Source organism: Wyeomyia smithii, chromosome 2, assembly GCF_029784165.1.
Source record: "Wyeomyia smithii strain HCP4-BCI-WySm-NY-G18 chromosome 2, ASM2978416v1, whole genome shotgun sequence".
Taxonomy (NCBI): domain Eukaryota; kingdom Metazoa; phylum Arthropoda; class Insecta; order Diptera; family Culicidae; genus Wyeomyia; species Wyeomyia smithii.
Window position 1 is genome coordinate 34,750,975 of NC_073695.1, and position 18,576 is coordinate 34,769,550.

An 18,576-nucleotide genomic window follows, 5' to 3' on the forward strand; every position below is an offset into this window, starting at 1 on the left:
AATGTGATATTTACCACAACTTATGGTCTTCAGGATTAGAATTGGATGTACCAAGTGATATTCGATAGGAGGTTTGATTGAATTTTACGCGGCCTACATCGTGTGGTTCTAGCTGATAGTACAATGTTATCTTCAAGACAAAGTTTCCACCAGTAGCTTCTTCCAGCTGTTGTTAGTTGACAGTGAACGCTTTAGGTGTGTCACTGCATTATTAGTTGAAATATTCTTTAGTAAATACTACTTTTCGTATTTTATCCGTATTTTATGTAAAGACGTGGGCAAGAATTGTTCAATTATTGTCGCGAATTTCATTCTGAAGAATTTGCCAGTCTATTAAATACTTCGGTTCGCTACTTAGCTGTTTTTTAAAGGAGCAAACATTTTCCTAAGCTATAGGTGTTCTTTCATTTTTGCTTCCTCTGCTACGTGGAAGCTGTCCGCCGTCACGAACGTGTGACCGCTCTCAGGAAAATTTAGAACAAGTTCCTACACCTAAACTGATTTCGAATTTATCAGTAGTATCAAATGTAAAAACAAAATCTAATTTTATTTTGAGCGGCGCAGTTGGTACATTGTGCTTCTCACAGAAAAACTTATTTAATGAAGCACGAGAGAAGGTCATTTATGAATTGACCTGCGATGAATTCATTCCAAACGCAAGCTATAGCACCGCCGTCGATTTGCAGTAGTTTGTTTTTCATCACCGGTCGTAGCTGGCTATGGGACTGACTTGCTATCATTCTGGCTACGTACCGTAAAAGTAATCGCATGTGAGTCCCAGCTTATGATTTTCAACAAATTTTGATAAAGTCTCGGTGTTTATACAAGTTTTATGATGCAAAAGTGTTAGATTGTCATTGCAGTACTAAATTCTGTTGATGGTCTTGATTGAAAATGCATTCAAGTGCAAAATTTCACCCAAAGCGTTACGATTTTTAATTGCTGTTTTCTCGTCAGCACCAAATGGGACGTACTTGCTATGAGCGGCAGTACAATTATTAATAAGGCTAGTAAACTGCTCAGTTTTATAAAACGTTTCTGCTATAATTTCCAAGATCCATACACAATAAAAACACTTTATAATTCCTATGTCAGGTCACTTTTAGAATACTGTAGCATTGTATGGTCTCCGTTTTCTGCAACACATGTAAACAGAATAGAATCAGTGCAAAAACAATTCCTGTTATATGCACTTCGTAATCTACGATGGACGTCATTTCCCCTACCATCATATGACGAACGCTGCAGACTTATTGACATTCAATCATTAAAAGCCCGTCGTGAATTCGCAATGATGTCATTTGTTAACGATATCGTATCTCAACGTGTCGATTCACCCGAAATATTATCAAAACTCAATCTTTATGTACCTTCTAGAAATTTACGAGCTCGGACTTTGTTTTCTTTAAATCATCAACGAAACAATTATGCTAAATACGGGCCAATTAATCAAATGATGTTAGTGTATAACCAACACTGTGAAGCAATTGACTTTTCTATGTCGAGAACTAAATTAAAACAATATTTCAACTCAACGCGCAATTTAAATCGATAGAAAACATTCATTGTAATAATCCGTCAAGTGAAGAAATTATTATTCAATTATGTATAAACTCTTTTTTTTTTTGCTCCCACTAGTATAATAGCATATAGCATGTAAGTTAGTTTTTAAACATATGTAGTCTACTTTTGTTTGACGAAATAAATAAATAAGAAAATAAAATTCTTGCTCTCGAGATGTTCTTTTATAGCTTAATTGTGTCTCATATATTATTGATAATAAATTGCCGCTGCTTGTCCGTAACCTTTGTTAATGATGTCATAAAAACTGCACAGAAAACAACTTAAAATACATCATTTGCGGGAAGTTGTTTTTCACCAGTGATTCAACTACATTTTGAAAACAAGCTCGTTTTTTCCTGGTTTTGGAGATGTTTTTCAAAAGCATGGGTTGAACGAACAATAACTATTGCATAAATGGCACTTGTTTTTAAGTTGTCTCCCAGATGTTTGCACCATCAGAAAAACTGTGTATAAAATGCCGGGGCAGCCGCGCCTGTTCAATTTTACACGCCTAATGATAATACTACGTACCTAAAAAGTGCTTTTCTTATGATTGATCTTAGTATTCAGCAGCCAACGCAAAATTACTTGATCAAATTGTTATTACAATATTTGAACGATTTCAATAAAACTATTCGAGGTGAGTAAAAATGTGCCATGAAAAGAAAAACAAAACGTTTGCAGTGCAATCAATATCGCTTCATTTTTTGTTACCGTATATCTAACACTGTTTTCTAGTTCTGTTATATTTTAAGTTTGGATAACGTTGAAACTATGCGAAAACAATTTTAATATTCAAGCTACAGGAACAATCCATCTTGAAAGGTTGTACATTGCTTTTTATAATCAATTTATAACTAATTGAAAGTACCAATGACAACACGATTGTCGATCTAGTCGCACTGTGCATAACACCACATTTGCGCATGCGCTGGGTAAATGTTGTCATAGCAACGCATTTACGCATGCGCTTTGTTGTGGCGGATTCTAACCCACGAATGCGCGAATTTTTTCTATTCCACTGGATCAGTGCAAACTTTGCGATTTAGTACGCATGTGAAAAAGATATGCCAGATAGTTGTTTACGTACTAACCCCATGCGATGCACACTGTTTCCAAAGCTGCAAAAACGTGATCGAAATTAATTTGACCTAAAAATATTGATTTTAGAGCCGTAACGTATTCAGCAAAGTTGTTTAGTTAATTATTTTCCATGTTATAGGAGTTACAATTCCATGATTAACCCACTCTACAGTGAGAAACGAGTTTAACTTTTTTTTCATTTTATAATATGAAAATCCACTTTGTTCAGCAAAGTTATAGCAAATTTTAAAAGAGACAACTTCTATCTATTTATTCGAATGGACTTTTGTGGAGTTTTCCATGGATTGCTATTAAAAATCTTTTTTGCTATTTAACTTTTTATAGTGATTTTTTACAATTTTCGAATGTTCTACAAAATTGTTTGCTACAACAAAACTAACAATATCTCCCAAGAAAGTTTATTTTTATCTCACATATATTTTTGGTTGTTGACGGTTTTTACTAGAATAATGCGCTAATTTACACTAATTACTCTTAACTCAAAATATAATGATTTTGAAGTAATAGTGTCTTCAGTAAATGTTCTTCTATTAATTATTTTCCGTTTTGTAGAAGTTAGAGTTTTGTGATTAATCTTCCCAAAAGTGAGAAATGAGTTTTTTTTTCTTCATCTATAGTTTATTTGACACGGCACAAATACAATTCAATGTTTAAAGGCGCCAATTATATCTGGTAGCTTACTTTCTAAAGTATCTTAATAACTAAAAGCAAATTTTTTATCCTCGCTGCCGACTACGAGCTGAAACTAAACTTAAAGCTAGAATATTTTGCATTAAAAGCACAGGTTTGCTGTTTGATGGTTTTCGTTGCCATAGGTAAGCAGCATATTAAATTTGTTCCGCTGCTGGGCCAAGATATTACGGACTGGCATATTGGGTTGTTTCCATCGGGCCTTGAGAGTATCGTGCGGGTCTGATTGCTGTTTCCGGATCCGGGGTCTTAACGTGTTCTTGTCGTTTGATTGGATGTAGGCGGAAGGGGATAGGACTAAACTGGGGCGTGGATGGATTTCAGGAAATCGTATATAAGGGACATGTAGGATAGGTCACGGCTCGCCAAGACATCACGAACAGGAACAGCCGGCTGCCTACCTTCGGCCTGCAGGGAAGCTATTAATTTAGACCTGGCGTCACGGTGTACAGGGTATGACCAGACAACGTGCTCTATGTCGTGATAACCTTCACCACAGGCACAGATACCACTTTCCCCGAGCCCAACACGACGGTGATGCGCGTCAAATCCAAGTGATTGGACATAAGCCGGGACATCACGCAAATGAAATCCCGACCTACATCCAACCCCTTGAACCAGAGGTTCGTCGATACCTTGGGGATTATGGAATGTAACCACCTTCCCAATTCCCCTCTGGTCCAAGCATTCTGCCAACTGATGATCGTATTCTGACGTACAAGTGCGAAAAATTCATTAAAAGCAATTGGTCTTTCATAAATATCACCGTTTATTGCGCCCACCTTAGCCAAAGAGTCCGCTTTCTCATTGCCCGGTAACGAGCAGTGAGAAGGGACCCACGCTAAGGTAATCTGAGTAAATTTTTCGGATAAAGCACTCAGATGTTCCCGTATTCTCCCCAGGAAATACGGAGAGTGCTTAACATCTTTCATCGATCGGAGAGCCTCAATGGAGCTGAGACTGTCCGTAAAGATGAAATAATGGTCCGTGGGCATTTTTTCGATTATTCCTAGGGTGTACTGAATTGCAGCCAATTCTGCGACGTAAACAGAAGCAGGATTATCAAGCTTATGGGAGACGGTTAAATTGTTATTGAAAATACCGAAGCCAGTGGACCCATCAAGAAGTGATCCGTCAGTGTAGTACATATTGTCGCAGATGATGTTTCGATATTTATTGGAAAAAATTTTAGGGATCTGCTGCACGCGTAAATGATCCGGAATTCCACGAGTTTCTTCTATCATGGATGTATCGAAAAACACAGTAGAATCAGAAGTATTAGATAAGTCGACACGATTTGGAATATTCGAAGAAGGGTTAATATTTTAGGACATGTGCTTGAAATACAATGTCATGAAACGGGTTTGAGAATTAAGTTCGATTAACCTTTCAAGATATTTGTGTACCAAAACCTGAGAAATCGTTTTACCCATTAATTGTGTTTGAAGCTGAGCAGGTTCATGCTTCCTAGAAAAAACTACTATCTCAGTCTTCTACGGAGAGAATTCGATACCTAGCTGTAAAGCCCAAGCAGACAAATTGTCCAAGGTATCTTGCAATGGTCCTTGCAAATCGGCAGCTTTGGCTCTTGTAACAGAGATTACACTGTCGTCTGCAAGTTGTCTTATCGTGCATGAATTTGCCAGACATTCGTCGATGTCATTTACATAAAAGTTGTAAAAAAGGGGGCTTAAACATGAGCCCTGGGGAAGCCCCATGTAGCTAATGCGAAAAGTTGCCAAATCACCGTGCGTAAAATGCATGTGCTTTTCGGACAACAAATTGTGCAAAAAATTGTTCAAAATTGGAGAAAATCCTTGTCGGTGAAGTTTACCCGAAAGAATGTCAATAGAAACGGAATCAAAAGCCCCCTCAATGTCCAAGAACGCAGACGCCATTTGTTCTTTGCGAGCATACGCCAGCTGTATATCTGTTGAAAGCAACGCAAGACAATCATTCGTCCCTTTGGCGCGGCGGAAGCCAAATTGAGTAACTGAAGGCAGACTATTTGATTCGACCCAATGGTCTAAACGACGGAGTATCATTTTTTCCATCAATTTCCGGATACAGGATAGCATTGCAATCGGCCTATAAGAATTGTGATCAGAAGCTGGTTTCCCTGGTTTTTGGATGGCGATCACCTTCACTTGCCTCCAACCCTGCGGTACAATGTTTTGCTCCAGGAACTTATTGAACAAGTTCAACAAGCGCCTCTTGGCATTGCCGGGTAGATTCTTCAACAAGTTGAATTTGATTCTATCTAACCCAGGCGCGTTATTGTTACAGGACAGGAGGGCAACTGAAAATTCTGCCATCGTAAAAGGTGATTCTATCGCGTCGTGGCCCGGAGACGCATCGCGAACAATGTTTTGCTCAGGAACAGAGTCCGGACATACTTTCCTGGCAAAATCAAATATCCACCGACTTGAAGACTCCTCGCTTTCGTTGACCGTTACGCGATTCCGCATTCTTCGGGCTGTGTTCCAAAGAGTGCTCATCGATGTCTCCCTCGACGTCTCGTTCACGAACCGACGCCAATATCCGCGTTTCTTTGCTTTAGCCAAACTTTTAAGCTTGGTATCAAGCTCCGAATACCGTAAATAGTCGCCAGGTATACCTCCCTTCTGGAAGGCCAAAAACGCGTCGGATCTTTGCGTGTAGACATCGGAGCCCTCTTGGTCCCACCACGAAGTGGGAGGCCGTTCTTTGATCGTTACGCCGGGATATTTCTTCGTTTGGGCTTGCAACGCGTCTTCGAGAACCAAGCCCGCGAGGAGGTTGTATTCTTCAAGTGGTGGATGATGTTTAATCGACTCGACCGCTTGTGAAATCATTTCCTCGTATAACTTCCAATCGACATTTCGTGTGAGGTCATATGGAATGTCAATTGGTCGCATGCGAGTTGACCCGTTAGTTATTGAAAAAAGAATAGGCAGATGGTCGCTACCGTGAGGATCGAGGATTACCTTCCATGTGCAATCCAACCGTAGCGACGTCGAACATAAGGATAGATCCAAAGCGCTTGGGCGCGCTGGAGGTTTCGGGATACGTGTCATTTCACCATTGTTCAAAATAGTCATGTCGAAGTCATCGCAAAGGTTATAGATTAAAGAGGATCGGTTATCATTGTAAGGGGAACCCCAAGCCACACCATTAGAGTTGAAGTCTCCCAAAATCAAACGTGGCGAGGGAAGAAGTTCTATTATATCAAAGAGCAACCGTTGCCCAACCTGTTCTCTGGGAGGTATATATATTGAGGCAATACAAAGCTCTTTACCTTGTATTGTCATTTGACATGCGACAACTTCGATGCCTGGAATCGAGGGGAGGTTAATACGATAGAAAGAATAGCACTTTTTAATCCCTAAAAGTACTCCTCCATATGGGGTGTCTCGATCAAGGCGAATAATATTAAAATCATGGAAGTTGAGATCAATATTTGAAGTAAGCCAAGTTTCACAAAGAGAAAATGCATCGCATTTGTTTTTATTTATCAAAACATAAACGAATCAATTTTTGGTGAAATACTTCTACAATTCCACTGTAAGACAGAGATAGAATCCTTCATATACGCAGATGAATTAGGCATCGAAGGATACAATCGCTGCAAGGAGGGGCCATTGGGCAGTCAACTGCTTCAAAAATGATCTAACTGTTGGAAGAAATGCTGTAAGAAAAATTTTGATTGGATCGGGTACATTGAAAGTTACAAAAATCCAGTCCACAATGTCAGTATATTTCACTAATCCAGAGTTTGTTTAATCAACTGGATGTGCAAAAGGAACAACTGGGGTTTCAGATGTTCCTGGCAGTGCTGGGAACTCCTTCTGGGACTTTAAATTTGCAAGCCCAGGAGGAGTTTGCTTCGGTTTTTCCGCAGCACTGTTTGGTTTGTTCGTACTTTTCATTACACTTTGGGATATCTTAGGACCTTTACGGGGAAGTTTAGGAGAAGAAACATTTTTCCTCTTCCTAGACTCCCCAGGATTGGCATAAGATGTTCCCGCTGGTGAATCGTCAGAATCGGTTTCATCAGAGGACAACAGATCAAAGGGGTTCGATGTTATGGTAGAAGTGGTCACGGTCTTCTTCAGCATCTCAGCATAAGAACGCTTTGAACGCTCCTTAGGTGACCGCTTGATTTTATCTCTGCGCTGCATGTACACCGGGCATGTGGAGAGCTCATGCTGATTTTCCCCACAGTGAATACATTTTTCAGCATTAACACTGCAAGAATCGTCCGCATGAGTCTCCCCACACTTGCTACATCGTGCCTTATTGCAGCAGTAGGCGGCTGTGTGGCCTAACTGCTTGCAATTGGTGCAATTCATAACACGGGGTACATACAATCGCACAGGCAGACGAACCCGTTCGATCGAGATGTGGCTAGGGAGAGCAGATCCGGCAAACGTAACGCGAAACGAGTCTGACGGAGTGTACACTTTTGTGCCGCCGACGAGAGATACAGACCGCAATTGCTTGCAGTCGAGCACCTTCACATCGGGACATGTGCTATTCTTGAAGCACCCTTTAGCACTTTGCAAAATACACTCGACGGACAGAATCGAATCGGTTATGACACCGTCGATCTCCACGTCTCGTGCGGTTATGAAAACGCGATACTCGCGTGTGAAGAGCTCAGAGCAAGCGATAGCATTGGCCTGTGCCAGATCACTGACCACGACACGGAGCTTGTTAGGTCGGACCTTGGAAATTTCGATCACGGCCTTGTACCCCTTCGTCAGTTCTTTAGAAATTTGCAGTATGTTTAATCGCTTTGAATTCACTCCTGCCTTTGGACGAAAATAAACAGATTAACTGCCCTGTTGAGATCCGTCCGGGTAAAGCCTGGGGCGAGGTGGGACTGGAGAATGTAAATGTAGCGCACTAGCGAACTAGCGCCGACAAGAACACGTACCTCTTTACTTCTTCCTTCCAGCAGTGGTTGTCCGATCGTTCGAAGCTGCACCCAAAGCAGCCAGCAGCACCAGTACAGCAGCACCAATACAGCCACCAGCAGTGAGCCGGGTGTGCGATCACTCAGCACAGCGACACGACTCGACTGTCAACTGATGGCCTTGAACTCGAAAGATCTATACACTGTGCACAGATCAAAACTGCAGCTGGTATTTTGCACCAATACAGCCAAAGTTGCGAGCCGGGTACAGAACGTTTGGCTATTCGTACACACGGACCGGATTGTAATAGAACGACCACTTTACACGTCCGTTTCTGTCGAGTGTTCGACGCGGAATGAGAAATGAGTTTTGTTTTCCTCATTTTTGCATATAAAAATCCCCTTTGCTGAGAAAAGTTTTAGCACATTCTGTAAGAAAAAGCTTTGTCGAAGACACTTTACTTGTATCTGGTCATTTAAATGAACTAAAACTTCACAAGTTTTCTCTAGAATGCCCCTTAAAATCATTTTTTAATATAACCTTTAACAGTGATTTTATAAAGTTTTTCAATGTTCTACAATGTTGTTAACTAGAATAAAATACACAAGTTCACCAAAGAAAGTTTATTTTTATCTCTCAAGTTTATTTAGTTATTAAAGATTAATCATAAAATAATGCTCATATTTATTTACAAATATCTGCCCAAGAGACAGCGAGAGACAAAAGCCTATATCTGGACTAAATGACGTTTTACTTATATTTAAATATAGAAAAGGATTAGTCTGCAGATATTTGCAGATTTTAAAGATATCTGTTAGTGAATTAGTGCATTGTTTCAATAAAAATCGTCAATAACCGATGAAATATGAGAGATAAAAATAAACTTTCTTGGATAAAATTGTGTATTTTCTGAAAGTAAACAACAATGTAAAACATTGTAAAATTGTAGAAAATCACCACTAGAAGTTAATTGAAAAAAAGATTTTTAGTGGCCATCTACAAAAGTCCATTTAAAAAGGCAGATAGAAGTATGGTACCGTGGAATGGGGTGAAATTGATCACCTGAAGATTCGTGATAAAAAATATTAATCAAAAGATATTGCTCTTACAACACTAGGCAATGTTAACGTGTCCTTAAACGCAACTTTTGCATGATTCACACACCTGTCAAAGTTAACCCTTGAATGCCCGGTGCAATTTTTCATATTTTCGAAAAATTCTTCTAACTCAGTCAAAACTCAATCAAATTTGATCAAACAAATTTCCAAATAACAAAAAAAATATTGAATTTACTAAAAGTTATCGTAGTTGAGGGTTGATTACATCAAATTTGGAGAAGTTAGTAAAGTTTGATAAAAGCTCAAAAAATGTAATTTTTAACAATGATCATTCCATACCAATAAAGAAATACTGATGAATTCGCAGGAAACCACAAAGATTTTAATTTCAGAGCTAGTTTTTGAGCTTTTGCAACAAACCGAATTGAAATCGGTCTAACGACGACCAAATAAGAGAAAATTTAGCAACAAGCAGCTCGTGAACCAAAATAAACAAATTTTAACCTGAAATATCATTATTTTCGTGTCCAAACTAGCTGTAAATGATATTTTTCAGTACAGAAATCATCATTTATCTTTAGCATATCGAAAAAAAGCACATTGCCAAAAGAATGTATGGATTTCAATGGTGATCAATTTCACACCAATTTACCTCATAGTGCCTTATAGAATTATCGATTTTATTTCATGAAGTAGATGATAGAAATTTCACCAACATCCATAGAGGTTTACTGGAGCACATACCAGTACTTGTTTAAAAATTGTACTGTTTCGGGAAAAATGTACATGAAGCGTTAGTTGGAAATTGTTATAAAAATTGATCAATTTCACCCCGTTCCATGGTACCTTTGAAAAAGTTGTTTCTTATAAAATGTGCAACAACTTTTTCGAATAAAGTGATTTTTATATGCAAAAATGAAAAAAAGTAAAACTCGCTTCTCACTGTTAAGTGGATTAATCACATAATTGCAACTTCTATAAAATGGAGAATAATTAATGGATCAATTCTCCTGGAGGCACTATGGCTCTAAAATCTAGTTTTTTGGGTCAAAATAATTTCGATCACGTTTTTGCAGCTTTGGAAACAGTGTGCGATGGTGGGGTAAATTGACTCTTCGCAATTAAATAAATCAGCGAACATTCTGTAATGCATAATCTTTTTTTCACTGATTGACAAATAGAAAACGGTATCCAATGAATGGCGCATGATTTTTTCAGAAGTACCACATAATGTTTCACCATGAAATTTAACGCGCACTTAGAACTTGGTATTACAAGCATCGAAACGTTGATCTAATATTGTTTCTTATTTTCCGGTGATTATTCGAAACGCCATAATCACTGTTTTTTTATTGTTCCTAATATAAATCAGCGCCATTTTATTTTTGCGCTCTTCTGGTGATAGAGATGTTATGGAAAAGGTAATGTCAACGGAAATCTATAACTGAAGGTTGTATTAGAGGAGTTATCTTAACTGTTCTATAACAACGTGTGTTGCTTGGGAAGTTGGAAGTTAGGGTTCTAACCTCCTAAGTATCGCTGCAACTGGACGTCAAAAGCACACCTCGCCTAATCTTTGATTAGGACCTAATGTCACTTATGTCAATGTTAATGTCAATGAGTTAATAAAATAATTTTATAAATTTGATGGAATAAAAATTCATCATATCAACGAACGCGAGAAATAGAGGAAAGAAAAAAAAATATTTGTAGTGTGCGTTTGATATCACAACCTCACATCCAGATGTTCCTTCACATATTGTAAATAGAATAACGCTACTATGCGTATGATTTCTTTGTGTGCAGTTTTAAGCCATTGAGCCTGGGATACCGTTTGGAAAATTTTGACGAGTTGTAGATATTTACAGAAGGTTTAGTTTTTTTGCGAGCTAATATATTCTCTAAGTTCGAGTAAATTTATTTAGAATGTCAAACAGTTTTCAAGCAGCTCCAAATTTTTTTTCTACAAACATTTTTATGCAACCATCAAAATATGCTAATATAGTTGTGCATCGACTTTTGTTGAAAAATATCAATACTCTGTCGGGTCATATGATTGTTCTAATTGTGACTGTAAACCGTACGCGACTTTTTTTCGGATCGGATCTTCCGATTGGCAATCAAACGGCAATCTTCACACCTGTTTATGCTACCAAAAAACCGTGGTATTCACGATTCCCAACTTTCACCCTGGATGTGTCACGATGCGAGAGATTCTTAGTCCTACTTGAAATTTCAATTTTTTTTTATCCAACGCCCTTGAAAGGTGAGGTCTTGGATATCAGTTGTTCAAGAACAAGGTTTTTCCAAATAATTATTAACAAAATATTTATGAAAAATCTGCAAGGTCGATCACGGTTGCTATATTGTTTGTAGAAACGTATCTAAATTAATAAACGTCGTATGTTTGAGATAAATGGCATTGTCACAACCATTTGTCACATATTTAAGATGTCCTAGGTTCTTTAAATCTTCCCTAAGTTTAGATCAAATGATCCACAGGGACAACCACGGCATGTAGAATGTCTTCAGCAACGGAGTTTCAGTAGTTTCCTCTCAAAAAGTTTTCTAAAACATTAATGAACATTTTGTTTTAAAACAAGCCCCGCTCCTTATTTTGAGCTGTTGGTAAATTAAACATAAAGATCATGCTTTTTTGCCTTACGTTGTTTTGAGACTGATATCCCAATTTGTGTTGTTAGAAAAACCTTCACTTTTTCATAAATATTTTTCCGATATCTCCGAACATTTTTATTTAATAACAAACTCCACGTTACAACTTATTTTTTTATTCAGAACGATTTAAAATGATAATGAAGATGGATTCTATTTTCGACTTTTAATCTGGTTTTTTCATTCATTTAAGTTTGAATTTTCTATAATTTTGACATTCTCTGGTATTTCGAAGAGGTTTTTCTTCGTTTTCGAGCTTGAGTTTGGATTATTTTGTAAGCCATTTCTTGCCTTCAGAAATGTTAATTTGTAATCATAAGCTTAGTTTGGATTATTTTGATTTCTTACATCCTTCATTGAGGGTTTTCTGCCTCATTTGGAATCATTTTTAGCCTTAATTGGCATTGCATTTTTTCTGTGATCGTGAGCCTAATTTGATATTTCTGATTGTCTGGCCTCAAGAAGTTGAAGCTCAGGTTAAGCAAAACAATTCTAAACTCATATTTGTATTGTGCCGTGTCAAATAAATGTTTTGTGAACAAAAAAAAAGTTAAGTCTGTGGGAATAGAATTTTGTGGCCATACTTGGTTCTGAAAACCACTAAACGAAATTCGTAAGCTAGATTTCAATTGGCACCCTACTGTTAATGTCATGCGACAAACAACAATGTTGTTCTCGAATTGACTATTTACAGAAGTACGCAACGAAATATTTAAACAGCTCACACGTAGCTCGGTAAGCGGTATCGCCAAAGACAGCCAGGAAACACTTAATATTTTACGTTGTTATTTTTTTCAATCCTCTCTCTTTTCAATATTCTCCCGCACTCATACCTCTACTACAACGCAACCCGTATTGAGAGTTAGTGATGTTAGCGCGCCAAAACATTGTTTTTCCTATCCCGTTTTGCTACATGATAATCATTGATTTAGGTTACTTTCTCTTCAGAATTCCCAAAATTCACATTTTTTATCAAACCCCTCTCGACTAGAATGAATTTCCGGTTACATCACTGATCCATTGTTATCAAGCAAAGAATAAGACATTTTACTGACATGGTTAAAAGCTTCTGTAGAGCAAGTAACGAAATCAGGAATCAGACTGTGCCAGTTGCTGATATGTGTAACGGCAGGGGAATGCTTTTATTTAAATAATTACCATATATTAGGTCCGTTAAGTGGTAGTATCATAATATTCATTTGAAAAAGGCACATTTTTGTTAGACTATTCAGAATATGTCACCCTACTAAAGTAAGATGTAATCCTACATTAAAAATATTTGAAAAAAAGTAGAAGGTTGTATCCAATACACGACCGCATAAATGACGTAGAACTACGTACACTATTAACAAATGCATTGAGTGTTTCATTACCCCAGTAACACAACTGTTTTTATCAAAGTTTTATAGCGCATTTTTGGCTGTATTGAGCGCTATGAAACTTTGATAAAACCAATATTTTTACTTGGGTAATGAGTTATAATGTCTATTAATAAAGGGTTGTGAATTTCGTGAACCGGTTTCAGCAGTTAGCAGATCGTGACGAGTTAAAAACCATACACTGTACACACACACAAATCATACCATATCATAGACACACACACATCATACCATATCATTATACCATACACACATCATACCATATCATACACACATACACACGTACACGCATGATACCATATCATATACACACAGCAAGCAAGCGACCAATCAGAGGACGTAATTTTTATTTCAACAAGGCTTGACAATTTTCAATAGTGCAATAGTTCGTAGATTCAAACAACATTTTCCTGCATTTGGGCAGATGCGTGTATAATTTTCCAATCGATTGCTGCAAGAATGCAGAAAATCGGTTGAAAACCAACCGACCTATAAGCATTTGAAAAGTTACAAATTTCGTCCCAGTTTTTCAGTTTGCATCCCTGTGTGGTATGCTAAAGTAAAACATAGTTCTACGCCAAAAAGGCATTTTGTTGTTCAAAATCGGTTGCTGATCGCAACCTTTGTGCTGCCCCAACAGTGGGGGAGTTAAGATACACGGTCAACATGCACTGTGGAAGCTATTTCACCTTCTGTAAATTAAACGGCTGCGACAGATGTAACTTCTAGAATCCGCACAGTATGCTTGCTTACGTTGTCAAAAATTATTAACTTTCAATGACTTGTTTATTTGCCTTGAAAAAAGGCATTTTGCTGTTCAAAATTGGATTCGGTGATGACGATCTTCATGCTGCCCTAACACGGGGGAATAATGGCAGTCTGGCGACACACGCTGAGAAGAACCGCGCTGCTCCTGAGACGTGGTGACCAACCACAGGGCTAGTGCTGCTGCTAAGGAAGGACGACTGCTGTTGACAACTTGTCGCTGTCCAGAACTATTATGAGCGGCTTCGGCTGTAACAGGCTCTTATATAGGCCAAACAGCATGTTTTCAATTGCAAGGTATATGATTCTGTCGACCGTGCTTGGGAAGCAATCATATAACGACCAATCAGAGGACGTAATTTTCGTTTAAACAAGGCTTGACAATTATCAATAGTACAATAGTTTGCATAATCAATCAACAATTTTCTACATTTGGGTGGATGCGTGTATAATTTTCCAAACAATTACTGCAAAAATGAAGGAAATTGGTTGAAAACAAACCGATTTATAAGCATTTAAAAAGGGACATATTTCGTCCCCTTTCCGTTAATAGTTTTCCTATTTATATCCCTATGTGGTAGGCTAAAGAAAAACGTAGTTCTACGTCAAAAAATTAGCAACATATTCATGGTGAACCAGCATTAGTTTTCAATTATCAACGTGAACACTATCACCCTTCAATCGGTGTCAGCAAGTATAACATTATGGTAAAAATTAAATGGATTTTCCCAGATTTTCGATTTTTGTTATCTGCGTGACCCCAAATCACGAACCAGTGAAATTTTTCAAAGCAAGCTAAATTGCTTGCAATTAAATTAACCAATATACAAAAAGTTTAACCAATTATTAATTAATTAAATTAACCAATATACAAAAATATACAGCGGAATTGAAATCGAACGTATTTTTCACAGGAGAATAAATTTGTTATACTCGAGAGAAAATGTATTCCAAAGGGCATTTTCATTTCTGTATACACTTTTCTTAAAACAGAAACCTTTGATTAATGAGAGAAGTTATGCTTCGTAGCACAAATATGCACAGAGATTTTTGTATGGAATTAGGTAAAACATTTATGAAAACTGTAAAACTTTCAAAGTACAGGTTAGACACGATCCGGAGTTTTGCAAAGTATTTCATTCCGGATAACTGAATTTTCAGGAATATGCCGACTTAAAATATACAAATTATCTAGCGTTGAATCAACTCCAACGTGCAACAAACTCCATCAAATTTAGCATTTTTAGAGAATCAACAAAAAAACAGACGTCACAAATCTACACAAATTCCGGAGTTTAGGAAAAAAAAAATGACTGCGGATAATCGTGCCACGAAGCCTTCGAATAATCGAGTTCGACCTGCAATTGGAAGAAAATAAAAAATACATCTCCAATCACGTTTTCCGTTTTAGACCAAGAGTAATCATATTTGCCGTTTTATTTTCAACTCAAAAGTCTTTTCAACGCGGCTCCATACAAATTTGGAACTCATACCCCGCGTAAAAAGACCTTAGTGTGTATAGAGATACAGTCCTTTAATGTTTTACGGCAGTTTCGATAGCAATCGGATTAAAATTTCGCATATGTTGCCACTGTCTTACATTCATCTTCTCGATATCTCGAATATTTAAATTATACCCTTTGTTGAACGAACAACCAACTGATTGAGAAAATTGCAAAAATATCACATCCACTTATTTACTGTCGGAAGCAGAACAAACACCGTCAGACTAATTCAATTCCATACAGGTCCGAGCGCCGTTTCCGGCACGTTTCGGTTTTTCCCTGGTAAGCATTCATCAAACCTTTTCCCAGCTAGGGCGACGGTCGGTGTACCAACTTACAATTTCGTATCGTCTCGTTCGGCTCGGCAAAGATATCGTCCACGTTGAACCGCGCGCTAAGCTCCTGCCATACGTGCTCCACACTGAAACCGATGCCGTCCAGATAGCGGCGAAAGTTTCGCACCTCGTTGAGGTTCACAATTTCCAACTTTATCTGCGAGTAGTCTTCACTGCACACATAATCGAAGGCATTCTCGACCTCAGCGTCGTAGTGATAGTAGTACTGCATCAGCGAGTGCACATCGTCGAACGGGATCAGGTCGATAAAGTCCATTATGTCCTGCTGAAGGTGGTGCGACGGATGTTCGTCGATGTGCCGGATCGGTTGGGGCGCTGAAGGCAGCTGGTAGGCAAATATTTGAATCCACGACATCGCGAACGATATCAATATTACGAGCAACGTTGACAGTGGTTTCGAAGGCAGTGCTGCGCTCCTCGTCATGATTAGTTCGAGTAATTAATTTACACCGGTCTTTCTGCTGGCAGGTACAAAGTTGCGAACGATAATTGAAACGAGACGGTGGGTTACGTTTATGAACGAATGGCCATAGCCCACATTCACACTGCGTCAATCAAGGGCAAGAGTTTCACCAATTTTGTGGTAGGGTTCTGTTCCAAAACATTCACATTTGTCATACCGAGTACACCGAATTCCACGATAACGCCAGGACGTTTATGAATTCACGAAAGATTTTTTCCCACAACAGCACATTCATTGGAACTTATCACTAGGAGAGTTTCTAAGTATTTCGACCGAGACGGTTACCAAAAACTTTCCAACAACGAACTTTACGCGAACGATTCCGTGAATGGACTGATCTGCTCCTTCTGTCTCTCTCTCTTTTTCAGCAAGTACAGTTTGCCCCATCTAGGACCCTCGGCTAATAAGCTACACTCAATTGCGACCGTCGTTGATTGAATTTAAATTGGTCCCGGGCCACGTCTTTGCAGTGGACGCACACCATATTCTCTGGAAGCAAGCAATATATCTGCCATTCAGCGCGACTGGATTGCTAAATTTGTAAATAAGTCGTAACTGAGACGCTAAGGCCGACATCGTGAATGGCCCCGAGTGTACTACGCGAACCCAGACGGTCGGTTGAGCGGGGGCCAGAGGAGCGAGTCAACGGTAGTGAGTGATGATTCGATTATCCAATTTATGAGAAGTAACAATTTGGGCGGCGACTGTTCATGCGTCTCAACAAGCCAAGTGTAAATAAATAGCGGAAATTTGGCTTTCTCAAACCAAATCAACCGACCGGGGAGGAAATAGAACGACAACCGGTTGGTGCAGTTCCGTAGGCCAGGCAAATCTACAGATTTTATCACCACTGCTAATTGAAAGTGTCTCTTAATTGGATTAATTTCTGGGAACGGTCGGCCAGCTCGAGGGACGAAACTGCACTCCGACTGGGGTCCTGTTGGGAACCGGCGTCTTCCATCGTAATGCATCCCAGCTCTGCCAGTACTGGACTGGACTGTCGACAGGACTCAAGTAATTGAGTAAAATCGTTGAACCAGGAGCGAATCCAATCATCACTTTTCGTCGTTTTCAGTATCAGTGCTTCGAGAGCAGCAAATCGGTGTTGGGCAGTGGATAATCGATCATTTTCTGGAATGGTAGTAGGATTTTGTGGTGATATCATGACGATTGAATTTGCTTGATAAAACCTCTAAAAAATATTAGGAAACTTCAGACATGAGGAAGAAGAGTTGATGCATGTTTCAATTAAAATAAAAAACTAAAAGTCTGTATTAAAGAGTCTATTCGAAATAAAGTGATGCTAAGGAATTTTGTGTACACATGAAAATAAACTACATGCTATTAATTGACCAAGGCGGAAAACAAACTAATAAAACAAGTTAAACAAGTAAGGTGGTATTTAAAATATTTTTACAGATTAAAGAAGATTTAGATGTAGACCACAAGCGTCGCTACCATTAGCTTTTTTCCTATAAGTTATTTATTGAAATCAAGCAGGTCAATGGATTGTATCGATTTACCAATACTACTTCTTAAATTATAAAAAAATAACATTGAGCCAGGACTTTTGAAATGACGATCATATTTGTCTAACTACCTACAAAAAACTATATTCAACGGACAACACTCAATTCCGATTCAAATCCCTCTTAGTGTACCTATCTCGAACCTCTTACTCAGAACCACTACTTTTATTTTGTACGTTAACGACATTTTACTCGCATGAAATTAAAAGAATAAACTTTGCAGGCGACATGATGTTTTTTCTAGCAATTTGCTATGATGAAGACGTCAAAGTGTTAAAGAAAGAGACGAACAAGTTACATATGACAGGAATTCCGGTGAATTCTTTAGTAAGTTAATCTTTATTCTATCTAAGCCAAATGCGTTGTTGATGCAAGACAGGAGAGCAACTGCTATCGAAAGCAGCGATTCTATCGCTTCGTTGCTCGAAGACGCATCGCAAACAATATTTTGCGCAGGAACAGTGTGTTCGGACAAACTTTCTTGTCAGAATCAAATATCTACAGAATCAAAACACATTGGTTGAGAATTAAACCCGCGAAAAGGCTGCATTCTTCAAGTGCTGAAAGATGTTGAATCAGTTCAAAAACTTCTG

At 38.4% G+C, this 18,576-nt stretch overlaps 1 protein-coding gene across 1 annotated transcript in view; it reads right to left on the minus strand.

Moving 5' to 3' along the window:
- The window catches only part of LOC129724389 (protein G12-like), a 30,424-nt gene extending 13,619 nt beyond the window's left edge, over positions 1–16,805 (minus strand). The window contains exon 1 of the mRNA XM_055679267.1: positions 15,974–16,805. Within this exon, the coding sequence (XP_055535242.1) occupies positions 15,974–16,415 (442 nt within the window). The 5' untranslated portion in view covers positions 16,416–16,805. The remainder of the gene's footprint in view (positions 1–15,973) is intronic.
- Between the last annotated feature and the right edge of the window lie 1,771 nt (positions 16,806–18,576).